We start from the raw sequence: 26,049 nt of genomic DNA on the forward strand, positions 1-26,049 counted from the left end.
TTAATTAATTGAATTACTTCTAGTTTCATGCATTAACATTGTAACAATTAATTTCTTCTGTATTAAAAAATAATTATGAATTTTTAATTCAAGATATTTTAGAAAAATACTTATATAAAAAAATATAATTGGTTGGTCTCTAGCCCATTACCTTCTCTTTGTTGCCCGGTTCAGCCCAAATCAAAGTCTCACTCGCATCTCTCCTGGCAGGGATCGAAGATAACAGACTGATTTGACAGAAGCAGGCCCCTTCAGTTCTCTCCAATATAACTTCCGCCGACCACTCTCCGGTAAGAATTCTTTTCCGGCTTCCGGTTGTTCTTCTCGCTATTGATCTCAATTTAACTCTACTGTTTCTTAGTACATGCTAGATTTTTGTGTTTATCTGTACCGATTAAATTTTCTTTTGAACTTTTGCTTCAATTCTATCTACTCTGTTTGCTTAATTACTATTAACATATTCATGTCTAAATTCTTATCATCGAAGTAATTTTATTCCTATCATGAATTCTTTAGTCATGAACGATGTTCTCCCATTCCGAAAGTGATTCAAAAATGAAAATTATCTTCTCACTTCCTGTGAAATGAGAATTGAACTAAAGCGACTGTAATTGTTGGATATTCTCATAACTTGATTATCGGATTCTGATATATACTTAGGTTGATGTTCATACGAGCATTGCTATTGTGGGGTTTTGAATCTTTGAATGCCTCTCCTTCTCGATTATCCTCATAGAAGCTGATGATTTTGCTGTTGAGGGCTTGTTGATGGTTCCTTTTTTTTTTTTTTTCTGTATGCGAGAGATTCATGATTGAATCCTGTATGCAATTACCTACCAGATTTTTTATCAAATGAGATAAGAATGCAAAGGTCCTACTTCAGTTATAATAATTAGCCACGAAAATGTGAAGCTAAGTTGCAAATTCACTTTTTCTTTTCAAAATTATTCCAATTCCAACTTCATTTTTTATTTTCAAAATTATTCCGAACTATTATTTTCACTTAAAGTGAATAATATGTGAAATTCTAACAAATTAATCGAATTTGAGAATATGGTTGAGAGTTTGGAGAAGAAAAGTGTGAAATATCTGTTGGGCTTTCATTTGAGCTTCTCGAAGTATTGTGAGTCAAGCATATTTCATAAACGATTTTGAAGTGCCAAAGGTTTACTTGAAATATCAAGCTCTAATATTTCTTTTCCCATATGAACTTCTGAGTGTAGTATCCTATATTGGCTAGCAATTGTTTGGAAGCCCCTTCTCATCTTATTATGTTACAATATATATTTTTTTACTTTCTTGATGTTGCCGTTGGTTTCCTTTGTTTCTGGACTTTTTATTTACGGCTGTAAATGCATCTTGCATGAGTTCGAAAGATTGGGTACCATCATGTCTACTTTCACTGGTTTTAGGGTCTCATTTTTGTGGAATTGCCTTTTATATTATCACAATATAATATAAAAAATTTAAAATGCTACCCAAAGAAATTTTTGAGATATGTGGAGTTAGTATCCTTTTCTCAGTGTTGTCTCTTCTGGTATAAGTAATAGAACAGTTTGTTACCTTGATTTCTAAGTACGTACACAGATATCTGGAAGTTAAAGGATGAGTCCATAATTTGGGCCCTTGTAATGAGGGTGTTGATGTAAAGCACATGAAGGGAATGAAAAGTTGGGACTTAGTAGTTAGAGAGCAGCAAAGAACAATGCTTGAACTAGGAGTTTTTATATGTTTTTTCTTGGAAGATTGTGTTAAATTGATTGTTTTTCAAAAGATAAAAGGAAAAACATAAGCATCAGATTGATTGGACAGAGGACTGGATACAAGTGTGATTTCTGGAAAAGGATATGACAGGTTAATTGGCGTAAGGCTTTTTTGGATAGAACAAAGGATAGAAGAATGAGTTACAACCAGGGTGTTTGCCGGCGAACAATTAGTTTTAGTAAGTCTAGGGTTGTTGAATTGGGTTTGCTATGTTTTATTTTACGGATAAGTAAGGAGTTTTCCTCTAAGATCTGGTAGAAGGGAATAAAGACAATTAATAGTTGAAGCAAGGACATGGAGACTGCGCTCATGGCCTTGGTTTCAGTTGGAATACGGGAATGCTGTGAAGGGAAAAACAGAAGAAATTCTGCAGTATATCATTTATTTAGTGGTCAATGCTTGGACCCAGCCATAAGATTGTGCAACGAATTGGGATAATTTTTTATGCCGGTTCACCAGGCAAGTTGAATAACCCTCTAAATGTCTATAATCTCGATTTATGTGTTTATCAAACTGTATAGAAAAAAGAAAAACCTGTGTTGTACGAGTCTTGAAGCTACCAGCTCATCATGCAGGAGCTTTATGTGTGGTAATTTTGTGTCAAAAGGAGGCTCAGTTGCAGCTGTATATGTGGTAATTGCATCATTTATTTGGATAAATAGGAGATCTTATCATTCAGGAAGCTCGCCTATGTGAACATTTTAAAGCATTTCAATTTCATTATTTATATCATCTTAACCGTTGAATCCAAGCCTGCACTATTTTTTTTCAATCTACAGCCTAACTTTTTGAGGAGAAATCGATTTTTAATTTGTAGAGCCAATGGTACCAGGTGGTACTCATTTCAGTTCTGATACTGAAATTGCAGTGTTCATTTTGCAGTGACATGTCCTATTGACCCCTGGCCTTCTCTGTAATGGATACTGCAGAAAGAGAACTTGGAGCTGAAAATGCAGGGAGTGAGAGTTCATCTGTCGAGATAAAGGTCTTGTTCTTTGCGAGAGCTCGTGATCTTACTGGTATGACCGAATTTTCGTTAAAGATATCAGCTGGTAGTAACACTCAAGAGTGTCTGAAGGAGCTTATTGCCAAGTTCCCAAGCCTGGAAGAGATAAGTGCGTGCATGGTTCTTGCTCTTAATGAGGAATATACAACCGAATCCACCATTGTTAAAGACAAGGATGAGTTGGCTATTATACCTCCAATAAGCGGCGGGTAAAATATTTTGATTGTCCTTAAAAGTATCCAAAGGAGGAAATTGTTTGATGAATGAATGATTTACTGTAAAGTTCTCAGGGATGCCATGAAGGTATTCTCGGTTCTCTTCATTTCAGGAAGTATCCTTTGTAAAAGATGATCCTGTTCCATTAATAATACGAATTGCCACCCTAGTTAAGTTCCAATGAGTTCGTGAGAATCTGAATGTCATATAACTTGGCATAAGTTAATTTTTAGCTTAGAGAATTTTAAATAAAGAATGTCTGATTATTTAATAAACTCAAATAATTATTAAGTACTTTGTAACTAAATAAAGTACTTAAAGAAATAACACGAGTTTAGAATAAAATTATAAAAGTTTTTTCAGTTGCAATAGTTAAATAACACGAGTTTGGAATAAAATTATAAAAGTTTTTTCAATTGCAATAGTTAACCTTTTTAAACAAATTTGTAAAAATAGTTTATTTAATTCGAACATTCGCTTAAAAAACCACCTCAAGCAACACATATAGACAGAAACAGACATTTGTCAATAGGGAGAGGAGCGATACACTAAAATGAATTTATACACAATCCAACGATTTCAGAGTTTATTCATACACAACCAGAAACATCCAAATCCATACATTACAAAGCAAGTCAAACATAAAACCTTATATATTACTTTGAAGATACACTATTTAACATCTGTTGGGCAATAATTATTCTCATCTTAAACTCATCACTGGCCATGTGTTCACCCCAGCTGCGGGTAGAGCAGGTCGAATGATTGGGACCCGTCTCACCACTGAAAATGCTTCATTAAGACGCACAGCGCGACTCATAAACTGCGACACCTTCTGCAAACATTAATCAGAAAGAGACCAAGAGGTTGGATATATAAATCTATATATGTGTGTACAAAACAAGAGTTTCTTTTTCCTAAACAGTGTTTCTTCTAGGAAAATTTTAGATGCCTGCCTGGGAAACATGATACTTCCATGATAATGTTCTAACATTTTATACTAATACCATAATTATGTAGTAGTCACTTAACATTTTGTACTAATTCTAGGTTAAATACATATACACATATATATGCATAAACACTAATATGAGTTTCTTCTAGGAAAAATCTCTGTGCCCTCTGAAGGATACTCCCACAGTAACTTTTAATTTCATAGTAATTCAGTAATTTTGTCAAATAATCACATGGTATTGTGTAGTATTCAATAATTTTGTAAATTATTAAACAATTTAACATAATTACTGCACATAATTACTGAATTACAATGCAATGTTAAAAGATTAACCACAGCCATGGCACTTCCGAGTCACCACAGTAGAACCCTTTCTTTAATTCATACACACAAATTTCAGTGTTTCAAGCACATTACTTAAATCAGATTACAAAACAGCAAAGAATAAATAAATAAAACTATTTTTTCAAAAAGAAAATTAGCCTAAATAAAGAAATTCAAAAAATGTATAAGAGACAAATAATAGCACAAAAAAAGCCTAAACAAAGCATTTCTAAAATGGTGGATGAGAACGAATTACATATGCAAAGAGAATTTTAGTTAACAACAGTACTAACAATCCAACGGAATGATAAGGACCCAAAGCAATTAAAATTCTTTTTCTATTCTAAGTCCTAATAAAGAATTTGAGGGCAAAGTTCCCTTTGCATGGTGTATGCAGGCCCATGTGCATGTAATCTTTTGTCCACACCATGTGCATGTAATCTTTTGTGCACACCCATGTGCATGTACTCCTTTCTTAGCAACATCATCTACATGCACTCACTTCTGTGCACATCTATATTAGTACAATACTACAAATACCTAAAGACAAATTACTGTTTAGTTTGAATTCTTTCCCTTTCAACAAATGTGTTTATTTTTGTGAACTACCAGGCAATGAAATACTTTTTCACTTTTCAAAAACCAAACTTTCTTTCACTTTCAATAAATGGGTTTATTTTTGTGCACTACCAGGTAATGAATACTTTTTCACTTTCAGAAAACCAAAATTTTGCAAGAGAATAGTTATATAAAGTGATTTTTTTACCAAAAAAACAAGAGTCCCGAGTACAGAAATGGTTAAAGAAAAAGGTATGGAAAATTCAAAGAGTCAAACCAAGGTACTAACTGTACTTTCCTGAATATCTAATGGAGTCCTAACAAGCAGAGAATCCAGTAATCCAACCAACAGCATTAGCACAGATTCTTTAAGTAAATAGACCGCATTTGTTTTAAGAACAAGAATAAATAGGAACTCAGCGAACGAAAAGGCTTCTGCCATGGAATAAAAACAATCTTGAACAATAAAAAATCTAGTCGTTAAAGAGAAAGCATAAGATCCATAAATCAACGGCCTTGAGAAGTTTTATACTTTATATATTTATGACACTATAACCAGCATGTCATTACTTGTTCTCTCCCCTGATTTACCTGCCATAGCTAGGGTTTTATAAATAGCAAAATAGCAGCTTAATTATGCATGTAACATCTCTAAATCAGCGGCTCAAAAAACCAGTCAAAGCAGAATGCAATATGAAAATTTTGATGCCATTCAATTGAATATAAACCTGAAATCCTCAGTTTGCGAGCATGGCATGTGACAAAACAAAAGTAATTTACAGTAATGACCGAACTTCACAATGTTTATCATCAAAGCAGACATATAAATGGAACAACTGACCTTGTCATCCATAGTGACATTCAGCTGCAAGCTGCGGGTCTTCCTCTTCATCTTGTACAGTCTGCGTCCCAAGATAACGAATCCCATAACAGCTGCTGCTACAGACAAAGACCAAACCGGACTAACCTTGAAGACACAGTATTTCAGTATCTCAAAAGGAACTTTCCACCATGCTACAGCATTCCTCTTCTCTTCCTCGCCACCTGACTGCACACCAGACCCGATTGTAACAGTCCCGTGTCCGATTAAAGTTCCTTCTCCGCCTTCCATCTCCTGAGTCTCCTCTTTGGAGCCACTTCCATCGTCAAGTTCGGGCAATACCGCCAATTCTTCGGCCTTCTTCAAATGTCCACCGAAATTCATTCCTTCTTCCTTCTCGACGTTCACAAATTCTGCCGACGCCAAACCAACTCCACCGGAATCAGACCAGTGCTCGCTCATATCCTTATCCTCAACTTGAATTTCTCCAAAATTTTCAAAATTCACTGGATTTTTCTCGGTTTCTGAGAGATTCTCACAATTTTTCGCATGGAAATCGCTGATTTCAAGCTCTTCACAAGCGAATTTCGCTGAATTCTCACTCTCCGCAACCACTTGTCCATCTCCTTCAAGTTCCACTTTGGTTTCCGCGTTATCCACAAAACTCAGTTCATTTTTCACATAAAAATCACCAAGTTTACGCTCATCGGAGCGATCGCTACCCGAATCAGACCAAAACTCCCCCGAGTGCTTCCTCGCATACCGAGTCTCTGTCCCGGGGTCGATCCAACTCGGATTATCCGACTCAACCGAACCCTCCTCAGTCACATCATCAGACTTCAAATACCTACTCTGATTGTCAAGAGAGAAGTAATCAGACCTGAACACGCCCAACGTCTCACCTTCGATTTCCTCCAAATTCCCCGAGATTCGGTCTGACACCGGCGAGGGAACCGGGGCAGTATCCGAATTGTGAAGCAACTCCCAGTCTTGGAATTCTCCTTCCATGGCGGATTTCGGGGCTCTTGAAGGATCAAATTAAAGGTTTACAAAAACTGAACCCTAATCCAAAGAACCCCTAAAAAAAAAAAAATTAATCAAGAGAGAAAATGGAATAAAGAGGAAAGTAGAAGATGGCAAATAGGGAGTTTTATACGGGTGACCCGCGTGCAAAGGCAGTCGATGTTCTTTAAAACGAATCTCAGTTTCTCTTTCATTATTTCTCTACGGTGCTCATACGGAGAGTACACTCGTTTTATGACGTGGCAAAATACTAAGGCTCGATGACCTCAGGTCAACGGTTGCTAACTTTGGTCATCGCCAATAGTTTCTGGACACGTGGATGTCGCGGCGAGCGCATGTAGCGGGGGATCATTTCTGATGAGTGATGAGTAATAAGAACAGAATGTGCGAGTTTTCTTCTCGGGGCGGGTAAACAAACGTTGGAGAATTGCAAGAAGAGGAAAGGGACAACTGGCTGCGTGACTGGTGTCGAATATTTTGGGTCATTAAGTTAATAATCGCTCCACTAATTATAATTTTTATTTTATTGAATTTATTTACGATTTTGACTCAATTTTACTTTTGGTGCAAATTAAGTTTTGTACTCAACACAGTATATATATATATATTTTTTAAAGTTTAATTTTTAGTATTGTAGGGTCAAATTAATCTTCATATAATAATGATTCTGGGAAGGTTGAAATAAAAATAAAAATAAAAATGGGTAGTGTTTAAGTTGGTGGTTGTCGAACATCGAGGTATAAGTGAGTGAGGACAGGACTGGTTTGATGGTTAATTTCAGACGAAATCAATAAAAAAAAAAAAATGACTAATCTCACTTTTTTTTATATGAAAATATTTGTTTTTAATACAAAAAGTGGTGTAAAGTAGATCATTAAATAGTCAACCCTTGTACAAAAATATCAATAAAATTACATAAATTCTCTCGAAGAATGAAGGAAGACCTATTATTAACAAAAATCTAAAAATATACTAATCCATTTGTTTATATTGAAGAATTAATTAATTAGTGATAAATTTTTGAAGGCTGATCACCATGACAGTAATATCATCGGTGCTACAAGACATATTCAAAAGCTTTTTGCAAGACTCCAATAAATTCGTATCATGGCTTCGAATCGCGTCAACGGCTTCCTGCTCGTTCACCTAATTATCAAAAATTAATTGCTTCATTAAATAAATCAAATTAATATGTAGTGGATGAATATGTGGGGTCGTACCTTATCCCATAATCCATCAGAAGCTACAATGAGGAACTCGCAATCGGAAGTTAAACAGAGCTTCCTCATTTCAGGCTCTGAAATAATCCATTCTTTTAGATGTAAGTCTCCAATAGCTCTTGAAATTGCTAGTGTTCCTTGTACTCTCAAAACTCCATTGTAACAATGAATAAAACCACCCTGCAACCAACCAACCAACAGTTTTACCATATACATATATATATATATATTGCCAAATAAATAACAATTATCTCTAACATTTTTTCAGTTGCAATTTGATAATTTAACATTTTTTTTTTTTCAATTTTCAATCCTTTTTTTTTTTATAACGAGAAAATAAAAATAATTAAATCATGTTTAAATACTTTTACAAAATTAACTTTAAAAAATAAATTAGAATAAATAATCAATATTAACAAACATCTTTATGATTTATCGTTAACTAAAAAAATATTAATTAAGATTGATAATGAATATTAATGAAACACTTACAGAATTTTCAATGCGAGAACATTCATCTTCTCTGTCGCGAAGACGATGATCCATTGATAGATTCTCTGCAACTCCATTCCTACTCAAAACCACTTTACAATCCCCTACATTTGCTATGTGTAAATTTCCATCCACAACCAACACAGAAGCTGCACTAGCTCCACTGCTTACCCCCTGCACTTAATTATATATATATATATATATCAAATCCCAATTCGATTATATCTTTATATCTCGAACTAGTTAAATACTTCAATTGTTTTCAAAAATTAAGATAAATCCAGGATTTATATGCGTGTATATATATATATATATATATATATGTATCTGTTATTTCAAAATCATGAATTTCCAAAATATTTTCAAAACTAATATTAGAAATAATAGTTTTCATCAGATTCTACCTAACCTTAAAATATATTGTTCTAATTTCACATAAAATTTGTATCTAATATTAAATTATATCATTTTTAATAAATTTTTATAAAATTTACAAATAGATTAATCCACAAAATTTTCCGAATTTGTCCTAAATATAGTAATTAGTTATTTGGACTTTTTTAAAAATTGTGTTGCATTTAATTAAGAATTGGTAAGTTAGTGGAATAACGTAAATAAATTAAATTAATGTTCTAAAGTAAATATTGGACCGAGTGGGTCAATTTGAGAAGTTAAAAAATGAAAAATAAAATTCACCTGGCTAAGGAACTCCCTGTCTGTAGTCAAATAACCTTCGCGAATTGCCTCTTCTAATTTATTATCGCACTCTCCCTCTACATTTTCGAGAGCTTTAATTATGTTCTTCCCTAAATTTTCAGCCACGAACTCAGCTGCAGCTCGCCCTCCATGCCCGTCAATCACGGCGAAAAATGCCTGTTTCATCACAACGTTCAATTCAAATTCATAATCTAAATGTAATATCTATATATAGTGTTAAAATATTAAATTATTATTTAAAATATGATATTTTTTATAATTTTCTTTTTAATATTTTATTATAATTTAATTTACAAAATTTTTAATTTTTTTCTTATTTTTTAATAAAAAATAAAATTATTAAATCGTATTTGAATATTTTTGTAAAAAAATAAATTAGATAAATAATTTTTAACTAATTAATTAAATTAATAAATCATTAATATCTTTTAATTAATTAGAATTATTATTTGATATATTTTTTAACATATTTAAACGTAATATAATTACTGTATGTTTTTTTTTTTTTTTTTTTTTAATTGAAACGTGGAAGAAACTAATTTGAAGATAATTATAAGGTGTTTCACAAGCAGTGGATGAATTTGTAAATATAATTGTTGGATTCCAAATTTATATCAAAATATTAAATTATTAACTAATTACCTGGTTAGGATCTCCCAAAACATCAAGCATGACTCCATAACTATCTTCCATGGCCTCTCTTCTTCTTCCTTGTTTGCTAACCAGACAGAAATCATTCCCTTCAACCTCGTCATGAAATTCCTTTTTCTTCTCCATCTTCTTCCTCCTCATTTCCCTCACTAATTCCTCCATTAACAGATCTCCACAACTTTCAGGAACTACAAGTCCCGGAGGCCTCTTCCTCAACTTCACAGCTCTAATATCTCTCTTACCCCCGCGAACACCATCAACCTTCTCCACTGTTTCTGACAAAGCTCCATTCATGGAAATTCCGATCCATGAGACAGCGCCAGCAGACGGAGAAGATGATGATGATGATGATGATGATGATGACAGTAAGAGTTCCAGAGGCCTAGATAGGAAATAAAGTGGTTGACTTTTGACCAGAAAATGAAGAAAGTGTTTAGCGAGATAAATTATGGAGATCAAACCCCATAAAAGCTCCTGCAAATTATTATTTTCTGTCATATCTTTGCAGGACATGTACGAAAGAAGATTAACAAAATGGGTCCAAGCAACGGAACGTCATCGATTCATGTCTTATAAAGAAACGATGTTTGCAATAGCAAGACGAGAAGAAGAGTAGTGTAGGAAAAGAAAAAATTAGTACCGGTGAAAGCAACGATGATTACTGACAGCTTAAAAATGAAGAAGAACGAAGATATTATATAAGTATACGTACATGCATATATATATATATATATATATATAGCTTGCAGTATAAGATGACGTAGTCGTGAAGGAAAGAGATGAATTATTATAAGGATTTGGACAACCATAATAGGAAGGTTTTGAAAGTTTCAAAAGAAGGGAATGAGTCATATTCATGCATAGATTCATCAATTGGTAGTCGGTCGATATTTTCAATTGCTGGCCCTCGCCGATCTGGAGAGAAAGATTCACACTGTTTGACTTGGCTTATTTCAATTAATTTTATATTAAAATTATATACCTTTTTACTAATTTATTCTTTGCATGTTTTTTAGAAATCTGGAATAATATATTTATATACATATATATATATATATATGCTACATATAATTTCGATTTGGGTGTTAAACGTCATGACTGCCATTCTTTTACTTTGACTTTCGTAACATATCATATAAACATATATACGCAGGGGTACACAAAACACAAATTCCTTTCTTCCTACGTGAATAACTTTTTTTTTTTTTTAATAAGAGATAATGAATTTAAATCAAAATATATTTTTATATGTGTAGATATATTTTTATATCTGTAGTCATATAAAAATTATTTATATTTTTTTATTATTAGTTTATGTATCATTTGATGAATTTATACATTTTTTATTGTATCATATAATTATTTATATTTTAAATATTTTTTATTACTGGAATTTAAGCAAATACAGTTCTTGATAAAGAATTTAATAAATAAATTAAATCTCATTAAATGTATACTTTTAAAATTTGTTTTCTCTTAATAAACTTAGTTTTTTTTTTTTTTTTAACAGTGATGTGTAATTCTTTTATTAAAAGATTTTAATTTTGAAATCGAAATTTAAAATGTTGGAATTAAAAATATTAAGACATCCAATACAAAATACACACACATATATATACATATGTATAAATGACTTTAAATTTTGCATAACTTATAATCGAAGTGCATATTTAAAATTTAATTGATAATTTAGTTTCAGGGAACGAATGTAACACCCCGACATAAATTCAGAAGTATTACGACGATACTATCTATATTCATCCTACATCATATAGTAATCTCTGTTTGTTCATTAAAAGTGTTCATTGAAAGTATTCAAGTCCAATCAATCAATATCCAAAATTCACAACAATGTATCTACCGATCTCATACTCTACAAATGTAAAGTTTTGTTTACAACAATTTAATATCAAACGAGTGCGTACCATTGCATCTCAAGGTTAATATTCGCATCGGCTAACTTGTCTTCTCTAAACACTAAGCTCAAAAGAAAGAAATCCTGGTCCGGTTTCCTATTTTACAATATCTATAAATAATATATAATTAACACACACAATTACAGTAAGATAAATTCAAACAATAAAACCAAAGTATAGAATTTCATTTAATTGTCTACACAAGTTCTAAGTTCTCTTCCTTTATTGTTCTGTCCTCATCTAACCACTCAAATCTTTTTTTTTTTTTTTTTCTTTCAACAGCACCTACCACCAACACTCCCCTGTTATCACTTTGTTCCACTACACCTATACGACTCTTCTTTTCCTAAAATCCCATTTTCTTTAACGATACCACATGCCAAATAATATGATTTAATCTACATATGATATTTCCCCTATCCAAAATCTATTTTAGCTCTATCCTGGTCAGCCCTCCCCTACACACAACCTCTTTCATGCACTCACTGCAAACTCAAACAACCAAAAGAAAACTAATCAAAACACACTAGCAATCATCACTATAAAATATCGGTCTACCACCGCTACCAGAAAGTCGATCGCATTTACATGCTATGCTAGTCCGACCATAAATCGAGCACACATACCAGCAACATGGAAACATACTCCAACCACCGTCAACATCGGCATCCCAACACAAAATAACTCAACCATCACGGCTTTATGTTTTTCCCAATTTCTATTCATTTACCATTCACTCATGCAACTTTTGACAAGCAAACAGTATAAATTAAATTCAGGTTGACATAGACAATCAGAAACCTTAACACATTTTCCATACACATAACGGCCATTAGTTGGCCATACTCACACACACTTTCACCAACCTCAGTATACTAAGACACAGTTCAGCTATTTCCTCGCCTCCCCTAGGAGTTCCCACATTTCTCATACACAACACAGCATTTTATCTAAAACCTCTCCCTGTCCGTTCTCCTAACCGACGGCCAACGTGTGCCTCGACACCACAACCTCCGTGGTTCACTAGCGTAGCTCAGATTCTTGTATTTCTGTCCTCTCTCGTTTCCCTACCGTCGCCTAATTCCATAATCCTGTCTCCCTCTCTCAGTTTACACTCCCATTTTTTTTCTTCTTCTTTCACTCATCATTCCTGCGCGGTGTCTCTTCTTTGTCTCACTCCATAGTTTTTCATTTTATTTTTCTCCGCTAATTACTTCCTCATCTAATTCCCGAAGCAGTTCACAGCTTCCTCCTCGATATCCTTTCACACTCAACTCCACTCCTCTGTCCAAAGTGCTCACCATCCATTCGAAACCGAATCTTAGGAAAGTAAACACGAAATGCCATAACAGTGTTTGAAATTCATAATCTACTTATCTCTTGCTTCCATCGTCCTCTAATTCGACAACAATCTCCTCAAATCTTACTTAAGCAATTTTCCACATGTTGCTCATTCGCTCACCCAAATCTCTCTTCCTCTCTTCTTTCCCTTTTTCCTTTTTCTTTTTCTTTATTTATTTTTTTTTAAACCCCTCAGCCTACCACCCCTTTTTATGCTCGGCCCAATTAAATCCCAGCCATCTCCTTCTATTACCCTAAATCGGCACTGTTCAGGTGCTTAAAACCAGCCCCCATGTGGGCCCTTCTTGATCATTTTCCCCCTTATTTATTTTTCAATAATTTAAATTATTACAAAGTATGTGTCTTATTAAAATATCATATTCTAAAGTTATTTTTTAATTTATTAAATAATCAAAATAAATTTGATTTGATTTGATTTTGTTAACTTTTTATTATCAAAAAATTCATTGAAATATTTTATTAATTGACGTCGAATGAATTCTGATTACATTAATAAATATATTATCATATAACTTTAGTTTGATATACATATACACACACACACACACACACAAGATAGTCAAATGTATACTAAGCATAATTTGAGAATTTAGAGATTCGAAAATAGAGAAGTTACTTCCCTAGGAAAAGACAAACCACGTAGACCATGCCACATGTTGGATGGCAAATGACAAATACCCCTTCAAAACGGGCAAAAGCCAAGAGTACGGGATTTATGGATGGTGGATGATGAAACTGATAAAATAAAATAAATATGCCATAGTTTTCTTTGGTGTATAATATATACATATACATATATATATATATATACACTGGAATAATAAAAAATAATATTTATGAAATTAAAGTAAAAACGTATTATGGGTTTAAAAACAATAAAATTTTACTTAAAACATTTTTATTTTATATTTAAATATCCATAATATACATGTTTTCTTTATGATGTGTCACATGTGAAATAAAAATTATAAAGTCATTTCATATGTCAAATAAAAACTTTGAAATATTTTTAATTTTATATTTTATACGCCTACATGTATTTTAAATTAATTTTAAAAAATAAGCTTATTTATATTTTATGTGCTTATCAAAATAATCATTAATTACTTATTAACTAAATAGTATAAATATTATTATTTTTTAAATATTATAACTATATGTTATCTTATGAATTTTAAAAAAATAATTATTTAAAAATAATGATTATATATTTCAACCACAAAAATAAAAATATACAAAGATAAACCAAAAAGGAATTTTAAGTTGTTGATGTCTTATGTGTCTTATAGTGGATAATATTTCAAATTATATTTATCTAAAATGTTTAAAATTTTTCATTTTGTATAATTAAATATCTATTTTATATATAATTGTCATGCTTTTAATAATTAAATCGTAACTTAAATTATACTTTTTATAAGTAATTATTGATTTGTCAGGAATAATTAATTAACTATATTATATTTAGATATATATTTTAATTTTTTAATTTAAATTTATTACTATAGTAATTATTAGGCGTAATTTATCGATGTATAATGATTATTTTATATACTAGATACATTAGATCTCTATTAATTTTAAAGGACTTTTTATAATCTCCTGATGACTTGAAGCAACTATTCTATTTTAATTATTATCTTTGTCTTGAAATTGCTTGATTGGATGGATGCTAAAGCTTTTCTTGTTTTTATTTTGTTTTTATATTAAAAGAAAACAATAATACAATAAATATTTATATGCTTAGTAAATACAATCCATAATATATCACTATAAAATAGATTAAACATATTTAAAATATATAATATTGAAATGATGAAATATGTTTAAGATATAAAATATATTGAGCATGTGTCCAAGTCACCGTTAAAAAAAAGAAAAAAAAAAAAAGAAGTGAGTTTATGTGTACGTTTTATTAAGGAGTTTTCGTACATGTTAATACTTTTTTATTTTTCATATTATCTCATATTCTTTCACACATATTTTTTATTTTTATTTTTATTTCGACAAATAGATATTCTGAAATATCATTGATGACGTGGAAGAATTCTATTTGTCAAAAAGCGAAACTCAGCAATCTGTCACGCACTGGATCATTTCTTCTGAATCATCATCGACATGGATTCATCAACGAGCATCAAAAAACCTCTTCTTGTGTCTCGCTCTCTCTCTCTCTCTCTCTCTCTCTCTCTCTCTCTCTCTCCTAATTAAGCAAAGCCGCCAAAGAAGCACTCAACAAAAGCACTGACCCTAAATCTCTCTCTGTCTCTCTCAATTCTCCAATAGAGAGAATAATGGCATTTTCTCCTTCGATCTCTCACTCGTCGAGCATTCTATCTCCAAACGCATTGGCTCGTGATGCGAAGCCCAGGAAGATCTCTCCTACTCCATCTCAGTGCTCAGCTGCTTCATGTCTTCCTCATTGTCCTCCTGTTTGCAGGTACCTGCGTCTCCGAATTGATGCGTATTTATTTATGAAGATCTCGGTGATATCTCTATGCGTTTTTATCTATGTCGATATGTCTGCGACAAGTGAATGGCATCCTTTTTCCTTGCTTACAATTTTTTCAGGTTCATTTCTCGTTTGATTCCTGAGAAAATGCGAGGGACAGGAGAAGTAATTGAAGTTTGATTTCCACATTTCGGGATATAGTTATGACTTTTCGGAATTAAAATTCGCATATCAGTCTTCTCCAGTTCGTTAAAAACTAATTTATTGCATTTTTATGGACCTGTGTTCCAGTGACATTGGTTGTGTGTCTGCATGGGCATATGATTTTCTTTTCTTTTTCCGCGGTTTCCTCCAGGGGAAACTTCGTAGCTTTCCTGATAAAATAAAATTGTCTTTTTGCTATTCTTTTCTTCCACTTATATTTTCAAAATCAACGTAATTGTCTATTTTAGGCGTTTAAAAGAATGACAAGTCTGAGATGTAGAATTTCTCCAGCTTTTAAGTTAATACTGGTCGTTTGCTTTGGGCTCACAGACTAGTTCAAAGCATCAGTATTTTTTGGGTTGAGAAAGTAGCAGTATTTTGATTATTAACGAGAGAACTTCTAGAGCAGAAATAGACGGTATATCAAGCTTAGAATTTGAACTTGTTCCATTCAATCGTAAATTGAGAACTAGAGAGTACATCAGAGTTTGGCTTCCATGTTTAAGAGTGGGAACTAGACGGTATAACATGCTTAAGAGTTTGATGACCACATCTCTTTTGAGAACTAGAGGGTGTATAAAGGGTATATCAATTATATTGTTGCCCCAGTGTGCCTCAATTAATTCCTAAGTCATCAATCTGATAACCAAATGGAAAATGCAAATGATCAATCATTTCTGTAATTTATCTATTCTGATGGTCACGTTTAGTCAATAGATGGTGATACTAGTTCGTATCGACTTCAGACTTAGCAGTCCAGAACCCAATTTTCCATTACACTGTTTTCTTAGATTGTAAGTGAGATCTATGTTCCTTTGAATTTTGAAGAGTTTCTCTTTTTGGTTTATGTTTCAGAGTGGGTTTTGTTTCCCATCGAGGAAGAAGGGAGTCATCTGTCCGCATCTCTGCGTCAATTACAGGTTTTTTTTGAAGTTTTTCTGTCTGTTATCTAATTAGTTTGAACTCATGTTTTATTTTATAATAGCTTAGATATTGTTGAGTGACTTCACTCAATCATTACCTTCTCTTATGTATGTTTACAGACACGCCAGTGGAGAAATCCATGGAAAAAGTTAATCTTCCCAAAGGTGATATGTGGTCTGTTCACAAATTTGGTGGCACTTGTGTGGGAACCTCTGAGAGAATAAAAAATGTTGCTGAGATCATTGTTAATGATGATTCTGAAAGGAAATTGGTAGTTGTGTCAGCAATGTCAAAGGTGACAGATATGATGTACAACCTCATTTACAAAGCACAATCACGGGATGATTCCTATGTATCTGCACTAGACGATGTTTTGGAAAAGCACCGATTGGCTGCTCTTGATCTACTTGACGGAAATGATCTTGCTAGTTTCTTGTCCCGGTTGCATCATGATATTAATAACCTCAAAGCTATGCTTCGTGCAATATATATAGGTAACCAAGTAAATTTCTTTGTCTTTCTTCTCTTGAATTCTAGATTGGTCAATGACCTTGCTAGTTTCTTAGGCCATATTTGCATGTTGTTTCTGAATGAGTAATCTAATTATCTGGTTGGAATTTATGTGTCTATTTTTACTATTTGGAAATTGGGATTGTTTCATTTCAATTGCATGCTTTCCTTTTCTCATGCTATTTATGTGTGTGTGGGTATAAGCATTTATTTGTGTGGACATGCATGTGATTTCGTGCAAGTTTACATAATTAGGGATGTGGATTGTGTGCTTTTTTTTAACTTCAGGAACTATAATCTGGTATAAGTCATGTTACATGTTTGAGATTTTGTTTTCATTTTATGGGGAATTGGAGATTAGGACCATGAGGTCCTGGAGGTTGCTTTCTTTTACTCTGTTGCCACTGAATGAAGGCTGGTCAATTACCAGTTCAATAACTAACCAAAGGCATAAAGTTGTTAAACAGATTGTGCTGCATGCGAACAACACAGCACCTCATGTCTTGTGTCCTGGTAGGTTACACTACTTGTTGACATCATTTGGAAAACAACAGGATAAGCCTCTTTATATAGCACGACTTGATGGTCAGCATGAGCACAGTACTATATTACATGCAGAACTACTATTTCTTTTTTTTTTTATCTTTTTTTTCTTTTTTTTTTTTATCTTCATGCTGCACAAGGACTCTAAGTCTCAGAATTAGAGCCCTTGACGGTTGCATGATGCAGTTGTCACAAATTTTGTGATTATTGCACAATGTAATAATTTAAATATCAAAATTTGGTGACTGGTGTAAGTTTGCTTTTCCTTGCCATGTTAAGACATCTTTTACCTTTTAATCTAAAAGTTATTTAACTGATACATTGACATCTTCTTTTTCAACAGCTGGTCATGCAACCGAATCTTTTACAGATTTTGTTGTAGGACATGGAGAGTTGTGGTCTGCTCAGATGTTAGCATCTGTTGTTAGGAAGGTCCGGTTATTATATGTGCTTGTAATGTAAAAAAAAACTGACTAATAGCTATTTTTAGGAGTGATCTAAAAGTTATGTCAGTTGTCATCTGGTGCAGAGTGGCCTGAACTGTCAATGGATGGACACAAGGGATGTGCTTATTGTAAACCCTACTAGCTCTAATCAAGTTGATCCTGATTTCTTAGAGTCTGAAAGGAGACTTGAAAAGTGGTTCTCCCAAAATCCATCTAGGATAATTATAGCTACTGGTTTCATAGCCAGTACACCCCAGAACATTCCAACAACTTTGAAGAGGGATGGAAGTGACTTCTCTGCTGCTATAATGGGTGCTTTATTAAGGGCTCGTCAAGTCACTATTTGGACTGATGTTGATGGGGTTTATAGTGCAGATCCACGAAAAGGTTTGTGCAAATGCCCCATATAATGGTTTTGCTTAAAGATTAAAAGATATTACCTTTTTTATAATATATTTTATTAATTTATGGAACATACTTTCTTGAATTTTAAGAGTTATAATTGTGAGATTTACAAAACGAACTTTTCCGTGCAGTTGGGGAGGCTGTTATACTAAGAACATTGTCCTATCAAGAAGCGTGGGAAATGGTAAACTTGACCACTCCTGTTTGCTGTAGCTAATTATTGCTGGCTATAGTTTATGAAATAAAGTTCATGTAAATGCAGTCGTACTTTGGGGCAAATGTTTTACACCCCAGAACCATCATTCCTGTGATGAGATATGACATTCCAATTGTGATAAGAAATATATTCAATCTCTCTGCGCCCGGAACAATGATATGTCAACCTGGTGTTGCTGAAGATGAAGATGGTCAGAAACTGGATTCTCCTGTAAAAGGATTTGCAACAATTGACAATTTGGCTCTTGTAAATGTTGAGGGGTAAGCCTTTTAACTGTTATTTTCCTTGATTTCATTTGGAGTCACGAATTTTGATTTTTGTTAATTCCTTTTGTTTTATGCTTCTACTAGAAAATGTTTCATATCTGGCATTCTTTTCTTCTTTTGGCAGAACTGGAATGGCTGGTGTTCCTGGCACTGCAAGTGCTATTTTTGGTACTGTGAAAGATGTTGGAGCTAATGTCATTATGATATCCCAGGTCCATCCATTATCTCTTTCAGTTGTTTGCTATGATTTTTTTTCATAATATATAAGAGCTTAATTGTCAAACATTATGCAGGCTAGTAGTGAGCATTCTGTGTGCTTTGCTGTACCTGAGAAGGAAGTGAATGCTGTTGCTGAGGCTTTACAGTCTAGATTTCGTCAAGCTTTAGATGCTGGACGTCTTTCCAAGGTGACACTTTCTTGTTATTTTAATCCTCTTGGACTCTTTTCTTTTTGAAAGAGAAAAAAAATCCTCAATCACAAGCACTAAGGAGGTGCAACTCGTTTACAAAATTTACATGACAATCAAAATATCTATAAAGTGTCCCAAGATTCTCACAAGAATAAAGAGGATAACCTTTAATAAAAAAAACCTGGGGTCTTCAAACATAATAATAGTGGGAGAACTATGAAGATTCATGGAAACTTGGGCTTACAAGGCTAGCTTCTCAAATAGAACTTATTTCCTTGATATGTTTTCTCTTATTTGTTAAAGAAATTAGCAAAACAAAGAGAACTCTTTTCTTGTGTGAATCAAATCTTCCAGATTAGTGTATGAATTTCTAAACTTGGCTGACATACTTGCCTTAGTTTTCTCATGATGATTTCTAAACTAGCATAATCTTTACCAAAATAACTAGGATTTTGAAACCATGCTAATTTTTTACACGAGTTGCTTCTTGGAGTTTTTATTGAATATATAGGTCATATGCAAGAGTCAAAAGCATAGTACTTGCAAATTTCCAATAGGCTTTCTCTTTTGGCTCTGTTAGATTATTTGCTTAGGCTTTGGCTTCTAGCTATGTCGGTCATGATATGCTATGTTTGTTCCCTCTATTTTCTTATTTTGAGACTCGTTTTGCATTCTTTCTACCTTCTGTGGTTGTAGCTGTAGATGTATCTTCTTATCAACTTGTGTTTGTACTCCGTGCCTAATTTTGCTATTCTATTTTCCTACTTAAACATTATCTTAACATAAACAACTTTTCTCAGGTTGACATCATCCCTAACTGCAGCATTTTAGCAACAGTGGGCCAGAAAATGGCAAGTACACCAGGAGTTAGTGCTACCCTTTTCAATGCTCTAGCAAAGGTAATGGTTTATTCATGCATATTTATAAAAGATATGGTGATTCACCCAGTACTGACATATCTTTCTGTTTAAAAGCTCTTATTCTTATTTCTTTTCTCATTATAATGCAGGCTAATATTAATGTCCGTGCCATAGCTCAAGGTTGCTCTGAATATAATATAACTGTAGTTGTCAAGCGTGAAGATTGTATACGGGCTTTAAGAGCAGTTCATTCGAGGTTTTATCTCTCAAGAACAACAATAGCAATGGGAATTATTGGACCTGGTTTGATTGGTGCAACCTTACTTGACCAGCTCAGAGATCAGGTAATTAAACAACTATATTCCAGTTTATGTAGGATACTGATGTAGGAATTCGATCTATAATCAATTGTCCATTTGTTATTTATGAGATAAGTTATTTTTTCTCTGATCCTAAAAGTGTAGTTATGTTATACCAAAAGCAGTTCAGTGTAAAAAATTTAAGATAAGAATTAAGTTAATAAATTTACCACATCATTTGCAGATAGGAGTGGTGTTAGTAAATAAGAGGAATTATTGATTTGCATATTAGACTCAGAATTCTTGGGCTGAGCAACTGAGAACGTATAGAATGAAACTTTAATGGAATGGAGAGGTTGTTGACTTATTAGGAAGTTCTATTAGCTGTAATCCACGTGGAAGGAGTGGTTGAAGTAAAAAGGTCGGTCATGTACAATTTTGACCTAGGAATGTGCAAGTATACAATATCATGACATCATTAAACGGGACTTGTTTAGTGAAAAATGTCTTGGAATTGAGTTGAGCTCTAAAAATGCACAAGCATGGTACACCTATTCACTACTTAATTTAGGTCTACACTATAGCTTTCTGTGTTTTCTAGTGGAATTTCTATGCCAATCAATGTCTTTCAAAATTCTGAAAATAATCTTCATTCTTATCTTCCTACTGTCTCTGTGTCCCTGCATTCTTGAAGGTGGGGCTGCATAAACAAACAAAGGATAAGAGAGAATAGGCTAACTGAAAAAAAAAAAGTGTGGTGTATTAATAAAAAATATTATTTTAAAGTACTTTCAAAGAAGAAAATAAAAAATACTGTTTTAAAGGCTACATTGTAGTGAATTCAAATAAAAAATAACTGTTCTTTTATGTTATGTTATTATTTTAAAAATAAAACTGCGGTAAGTTCTATTTTGGATGTTGCTAGACATCAATGCTACTTGTGTTTACCGAAATAGAAACTAGAGCCCTTCAAACCCAGTACATTTTCAGTCGTTTTATGTTGCCTTCCTCCGGGCTCTGGAGCAAGTCTTCCACTTATCCTATACATCTGCAAAGAGATGAGTCATATACATGAAGCTTGGAAAGTTCCTTATATGGATTCATGCTTTGTACTTGAATTTTGGTATGTTCCATAGGCTTTGGCAATAAGAAAATTGTAAATTGGTCTGGGCTTTAGGACATGAATACCTGGAAGGACCTCCTGAAATTAATCTCTGACATGGATTAATCTTCCTGGCATAAATGGCTTTTACCGTTTAGTTTGAACCAAATGTTAGTCTGCATGAAGGATGACCAGGTTAAGTAATTGCTTGGAGTAAGCATAGAGCTTATTGAGCAATCCTGTGAATGCTTATTGCCTGATCATTATGAGCTTTCAGAGTTTACCTCCAAAAATCTGAAATAGTTTTAAGTACGAAGCTAAATGCAGTTGTTATTTAAAATTAAACTTATTCTTATATTTCTTTTGGCAGGCTGCTGTCCTCAAGGAAGAATTTAACATTGATCTACGTGTTATGGGGATCACAGGATCAAGGAGAATGCTCTTAAATGATGCGTAAGTCAAAGCTCTCATGTTAAAATATCAATTTTCCCATTGCCAATATATTATGTCTTCAATTTTCTTTTTGACTTATCATGCTTGCTTTGCCTTTTGTGTTGAGAATATGGGAAGAAACCATAGACTCCAAATATAAATATATTTCAAACCTATCCTTTTTAATATTACTTCATCTCCATGGAAATAGTAAACTGTAGAGAAAGCTTAAAGTAAGCATTGAGTTGATGTAGAAAGGTTACATCTTTTATCCCCCAACAGCCCCCATCCCGCCCAAGAAAAAAGCAGATATGCTTGCATGCTTTCTAGCCCCCAGGTATCTGCAACAGCATTACTGGCAGATGTCCAGTATAGTGCTATGGAAACCAATAATTATCTGAGGAGATGATGGTGTCAAGAAGATGGTTCAGCCTCCTTCTGCCCATGCATTTCATTAACTCTGCTGAGTATTATTTCATCCTTGCCAATTTTTGGTTCGCCCAATAAGCCATTGTCCTTATATTTATGTGTAAACCTTGTTATATTTTTTTAGATAACATCTTCCCAACAATCTAAATGTTGTTTTTTGGGTTGTATCTTGTCCTGCCACTTGACATGGATGAAGCATTCTCTACTATTTGGGGTCATTCAAAACATGAGGTCCATTCATAGTCTTGAGCCCTTTACCCTCTACTCATTCTGCTTTCCTTGTAGGGGAATTGACTTGTCAAGGTGGAGAGAGCTTCTGAAAGAGAAAGGAGAAGTAGCTAATCTGGAGAAATTCACTCAATATGTGCATGGAAATCACTTCATACCAAACACTGTTTTGGTTGATTGTACAGCAGATTCTAATATTGCAAGCTGTTACCACGATTGGTTGCGAAAAGGAATTCACGTTATCACTCCAAACAAAAAGGCAAATTCAGGACCACTAGATCAGGTAACATCAATTGTTGATGCCGATTTTTACACGATAGGCAAAACTAAAATGTTCCCCTTGAACAGAGACAAAGCTCATATGGTAGATATATTCATGTGATTTTCGTAAATTATGAAAAATCAGGTGTTAACCGAAAATATGTCATCCATAATTTTAGAAATGTTTTTTAATCACACCACTGGAAATTTTTGTCTTTAAAAGTCATGAGTGAATGTGGATTGAGTCAGTAAAAGTTAACTTCTAATTGTCTTCTCTCTGCTAACTGGTACATTTCTTTAATAGAAAAACAGATCTACGAAGACAGGAATGTACAAGTTGTGGGAGGCAATGCTAACCAAAACATCATTGTTACATAGTTGTAAAGTTGGCTGTTGTTTCAACCAGAAAATCATACACTATAAGAAGCACATGCAAGCTCATGACAAAATAAATATTTGATCTAAAGAAGGAAAATGCTAGTCTTGTCCAAAGTTGTGGAGTACTTTGTCAATTTGAAGGTAGGCTAAACTAAGTCATAATTGCACACCCTGCAGATGCAGGTGCAAGTATCTCGTGACGTAGGATTTCTAACTTTTTGGATCTCTTTGCATAATTTATCTTCTTTCTGTATGCAATGAAGAGCCCTGTTTCACTGTCTCTGAAGATTAACATCTAGGACTTTCTTTAAGGTTATTAAGCCCCATGGTCATTTGTGCATAAACTTTCTGGAGTTTTAACATGCCAATGTTATACATTGTTGCATATTGTTTTACCTGTCATTTTTTCCTTGATATTTGATGAAGATTTCTTTTATTTCTACAACATGTTTGGTGCCTGTTGATGAGGTAATTTTCTTTAAATTCCAGTACCTGAAGTTGAGAGCTCTTCAAAGGAAATCCTACACACATTACTTCTATGAAGCAACAGTAGGAGCTGGCCTTCCAATTATTAGCACCTTAAGAGGTCTACTTGAAACCGGGGACAAAATATTGAAGATTGAGGGTATTTTCAGGTCTGTTGTGTTTGATACGAAGTTTGCTAGTTTTTCCTAAAGTTTAAGATAGTCATTCACGTACGTACGCCTTGCCTGTCTTTAACTCTCCAAATGATTTTGTTGCAGTGGAACTTTGAGTTATCTCTTTAACAACTTCACAGGCACTCGAAATTTCAGTGAAGTTGTGGCAGAAGCAAAACAAGCCGGGTATACTGAGCCAGATCCAAGAGATGACCTCTCTGGAACAGATGTTGCCCGAAAGGTACTACATTCCCATAAATTTCTTGGTTGCTTATGATTTAGTGGAGTACAGCTGAAAAAGTTTTGAGAGATGCTTCAGTGTTCTAAGTTTTTGGTTTAATGGGAACTCAAATTTACAATATGGAGGCTGTGGTAGATTTTTTCTTGTAATACAGCTTTAGGATATGGGTCTGCACCTCTTTGTGCCTTTTGAAGAAAATTTTTTTTTGAAAAAAAAAAGAAAATAAAACGCATGCCCTTATTCTGCAGGTGATAATTCTCGCCAGAGAATCTGGTTTAAAATTGGAACTTTCTGATCTCCCTGTTCGAAGTCTTGTGCCAGAACCACTAAGGGTGAGAATCTGAGTTTTGTTGTTCTTACACTAGGATGAAGAAGCAGATTCTTAAACTATTTCATGTTTTAATTATTTATTTCAGGCTTGTGCATCTGCTGATGAATTTATGCAAAAATTACCCCAATTTGACAAAGACTTGGCAAAGGAAAGACAAGAAGCTGAAGAAGCAGGAGAAGTAAGTTTCTTTACCTGTGTGGATAATTTACCTGACTCCCTACTTATGGTGATATATCTGCCTTACCTCAACAAGATTAAAGATGATCGTAACTTGATTTGTCTCAATGACTTAATAGAGAGATAATTAGGTTGGAATCTACGAATATCATTTCAAAATTTATCATGTCATGCTTGCTGGAAGCACAGGAATGTGAGAAAACAGGAACTAAGAAGAATAAGAAAAGCTAAAATAAAAGAAGGGTATCCTGCTCTTGTGTGTGCTTAGTTACATCCTTTCCAGAATTTTCTCTTCTGTCGATCAGCAGTGTTTACGTCAGAATTGAAGCCTCTCCTGTAGTTGAGAACATGGTGATGGTTTTTAATTTTATTGAAGTGAAAACCCTTTTTCTTTTGTCTTTCTTCTTTTCCTATTTGCATTCACACTCATCCTTACTGTAGTGAACGTACACGGGTAATAAGCTTCAACAAACAGAAAGAAAAGTGTCCTATGTGACCATAATGAAACAACATTTGCGACGTCAGTGGAAAGTTCCTCTAATATCCAAGTGTCCCTACCGCCATTGTGTCTGAATGTACCATCCATGATTACCTCTTTGATTTCTTGGTAAACAATGACGAGTTTCTAGAACAAAGTTAACGGGAAAACTCGCTTGTATGATTGTTCAAGAGGAACATGGGATTTGGTCTTATTTCCACGGCAAATATATAAATTCACTTTAGTTGCAGCATTCTTATTCTGTTTTGCATTCCTTCATTTATGCTTACCAGGTCTTGAGATATGTTGGAGTAGTGGATGCTGTTAATGGAAGGGGGAATGTGGAGTTGCGAAGATACAGCAAAAACCATCCATTTGCACAGCTCTCAGGTTCTGACAACATCATAGCCTTCACAACTACAAGGTACAAGGCGCAACCTCTCATAGTCCGCGGACCTGGTGCTGGGGCACAAGTCACTGCTGGGGGAATATTCAGTGACATATTGCGGCTGGCCTCCTATCTTGGTGCCCCATCATAGTGGTAGTTACTTCCTCCATTTAGGATTCAGTTCTACTGCCCTCCTTAGGTCTTATCTACTAGTTGAGAGATTTTTTCGTGAAGTTTGGTCCGTATTGATATATTTCCAACTGGAATAACATGAAATTAATCTTGTAGCTTCAGGAAAATGTATCATTCTCTTGAAAAAGCACACGGGACTCCAACAGTCGTATAGATTGGATGGGTTATGGTAATTTAAAGCTTTTTTTTTATTACTATCTTTGATGATTCATTG

At 33.7% G+C, this 26,049-nt stretch overlaps 4 protein-coding genes across 7 annotated transcripts; 2 read left to right on the forward strand and 2 right to left on the reverse strand.

Annotated features, from left to right (window-relative positions):
• The first annotated feature begins 132 nt into the window (after positions 1-132).
• Positions 133-3,167, forward strand: CNX7 (co-factor for nitrate, reductase and xanthine dehydrogenase 7). 3 transcript variants are annotated; one of them, XM_022047630.2, is made up of 2 exons: positions 133-290; positions 2,647-3,167. In XM_022047630.2, the coding sequence occupies exon 2, from the start codon at positions 2,681-2,683 to the stop codon at positions 2,981-2,983; it is 303 nt and encodes a 100-aa protein (XP_021903322.1). In that variant the 5' UTR covers positions 133-290; positions 2,647-2,680; the 3' UTR covers positions 2,984-3,167. The 3 variants fall into 3 exon arrangements, with proteins under 3 accessions (XP_021903322.1, XP_021903323.1, XP_088077650.1); XM_022047631.2 differs by having other exon boundaries at positions 146-290; positions 2,633-3,167; XM_088221524.1 differs by lacking the exon at positions 133-290 and adding an exon at positions 328-2,223.
• Positions 3,168-3,530: 363 nt separating this feature from the next.
• Positions 3,531-6,819, reverse strand: LOC110818759 (uncharacterized). 2 transcript variants are annotated; one of them, XM_022047738.2, is made up of 2 exons: positions 5,665-6,819; positions 3,531-3,809 (listed from the first exon to the last, which is right to left on the reverse strand). In XM_022047738.2, the coding sequence occupies exons 1-2, from the start codon at positions 6,649-6,651 to the stop codon at positions 3,690-3,692; spliced, it is 1,107 nt and encodes a 368-aa protein (XP_021903430.1). In that variant the 5' UTR covers positions 6,652-6,819; the 3' UTR covers positions 3,531-3,689. The 2 variants fall into 2 exon arrangements, with proteins under 2 accessions (XP_021903430.1, XP_021903429.1); XM_022047737.2 differs by having other exon boundaries at positions 3,531-3,821; positions 5,665-6,817.
• Positions 6,820-7,632: 813 nt separating this feature from the next.
• LOC110818795 (putative protein phosphatase 2C 53) lies at positions 7,633-10,438 on the reverse strand. The gene is made up of 5 exons (XM_022047789.2): positions 9,738-10,438; positions 9,075-9,251; positions 8,379-8,552; positions 7,887-8,066; positions 7,633-7,812 (listed from the first exon to the last, which is right to left on the reverse strand). Exons 1-5 carry the CDS (start codon positions 10,257-10,259, stop codon positions 7,669-7,671), a joined length of 1,197 nt encoding a protein of 398 aa, XP_021903481.1. The 5' UTR covers positions 10,260-10,438; the 3' UTR covers positions 7,633-7,668.
• Positions 10,439-15,158: 4,720 nt separating this feature from the next.
• Positions 15,159-26,032, forward strand: LOC110818736 (bifunctional aspartokinase/homoserine dehydrogenase 1, chloroplastic-like). Its single transcript, XM_088221526.1, has 18 exons — positions 15,159-15,464; positions 16,536-16,600; positions 16,724-17,098; positions 18,001-18,089; positions 18,187-18,490; positions 18,640-18,692; positions 18,771-18,985; positions 19,116-19,203; positions 19,285-19,398; positions 20,202-20,300; positions 20,411-20,605; positions 22,033-22,115; positions 22,809-23,034; positions 23,880-24,025; positions 24,134-24,269; positions 24,518-24,601; positions 24,686-24,778; positions 25,549-26,032. Exons 1-18 carry the CDS (start codon positions 15,319-15,321, stop codon positions 25,792-25,794), a joined length of 2,757 nt encoding a protein of 918 aa, XP_088077652.1. The 5' UTR covers positions 15,159-15,318; the 3' UTR covers positions 25,795-26,032.
• The last annotated feature ends 17 nt before the right edge of the window (positions 26,033-26,049 follow it).

The sequence above is a fragment of the Carica papaya genome, chromosome 1 (genome assembly GCF_054855325.1).
Source record: "Carica papaya isolate Zhongbai chromosome 1, ASM5485532v1, whole genome shotgun sequence".
Classification (NCBI taxonomy): Eukaryota; Viridiplantae; Streptophyta; class Magnoliopsida; order Brassicales; family Caricaceae; genus Carica; species Carica papaya.

Bases quoted from the DNA above. Each gene is read 5' to 3' on its own strand.
- CNX7 (XM_022047630.2), top strand. From the start codon at position 2,681: ATGGATACTGCAGAAAGAGAACTTGGAGCTGAAAATGCAGGGAGTGAG.
- LOC110818795 (XM_022047789.2), bottom strand. From the start codon at position 10,259: ATGTCCTGCAAAGATATGACAGAAAATAATAATTTGCAGGAGCTTTTA. The intron at 8,553-9,074 runs GTGAATTTTATT...AATTAAGTGCAG, and splicing joins ACAGGGAGTTCCTTAGCCAG to GGGGTAAGCAGTGGAGCTAG. The intron at 7,813-7,886 runs GTACGACCCCAC...TTTGATAATTAG, and splicing joins CTGATGGATTATGGGATAAG to GTGAACGAGCAGGAAGCCGT.
- LOC110818759 (XM_022047737.2), bottom strand. From the start codon at position 6,651: ATGGAAGGAGAATTCCAAGACTGGGAGTTGCTTCACAATTCGGATACT. The intron at 3,822-5,664 runs GTCAGTTGTTCC...TAATGTTTGCAG, and splicing joins ATGTCACTATGGATGACAAG to AAGGTGTCGCAGTTTATGAG.
- LOC110818736 (XM_088221526.1), top strand. From the start codon at position 15,319: ATGGCATTTTCTCCTTCGATCTCTCACTCGTCGAGCATTCTATCTCCA. The intron at 17,099-18,000 runs GTAACCAAGTAA...CTTTTTCAACAG, and splicing joins GCTTCGTGCAATATATATAG to CTGGTCATGCAACCGAATCT. The intron at 20,301-20,410 runs GTAATGGTTTAT...ATTATAATGCAG, and splicing joins TTTTCAATGCTCTAGCAAAG to GCTAATATTAATGTCCGTGC.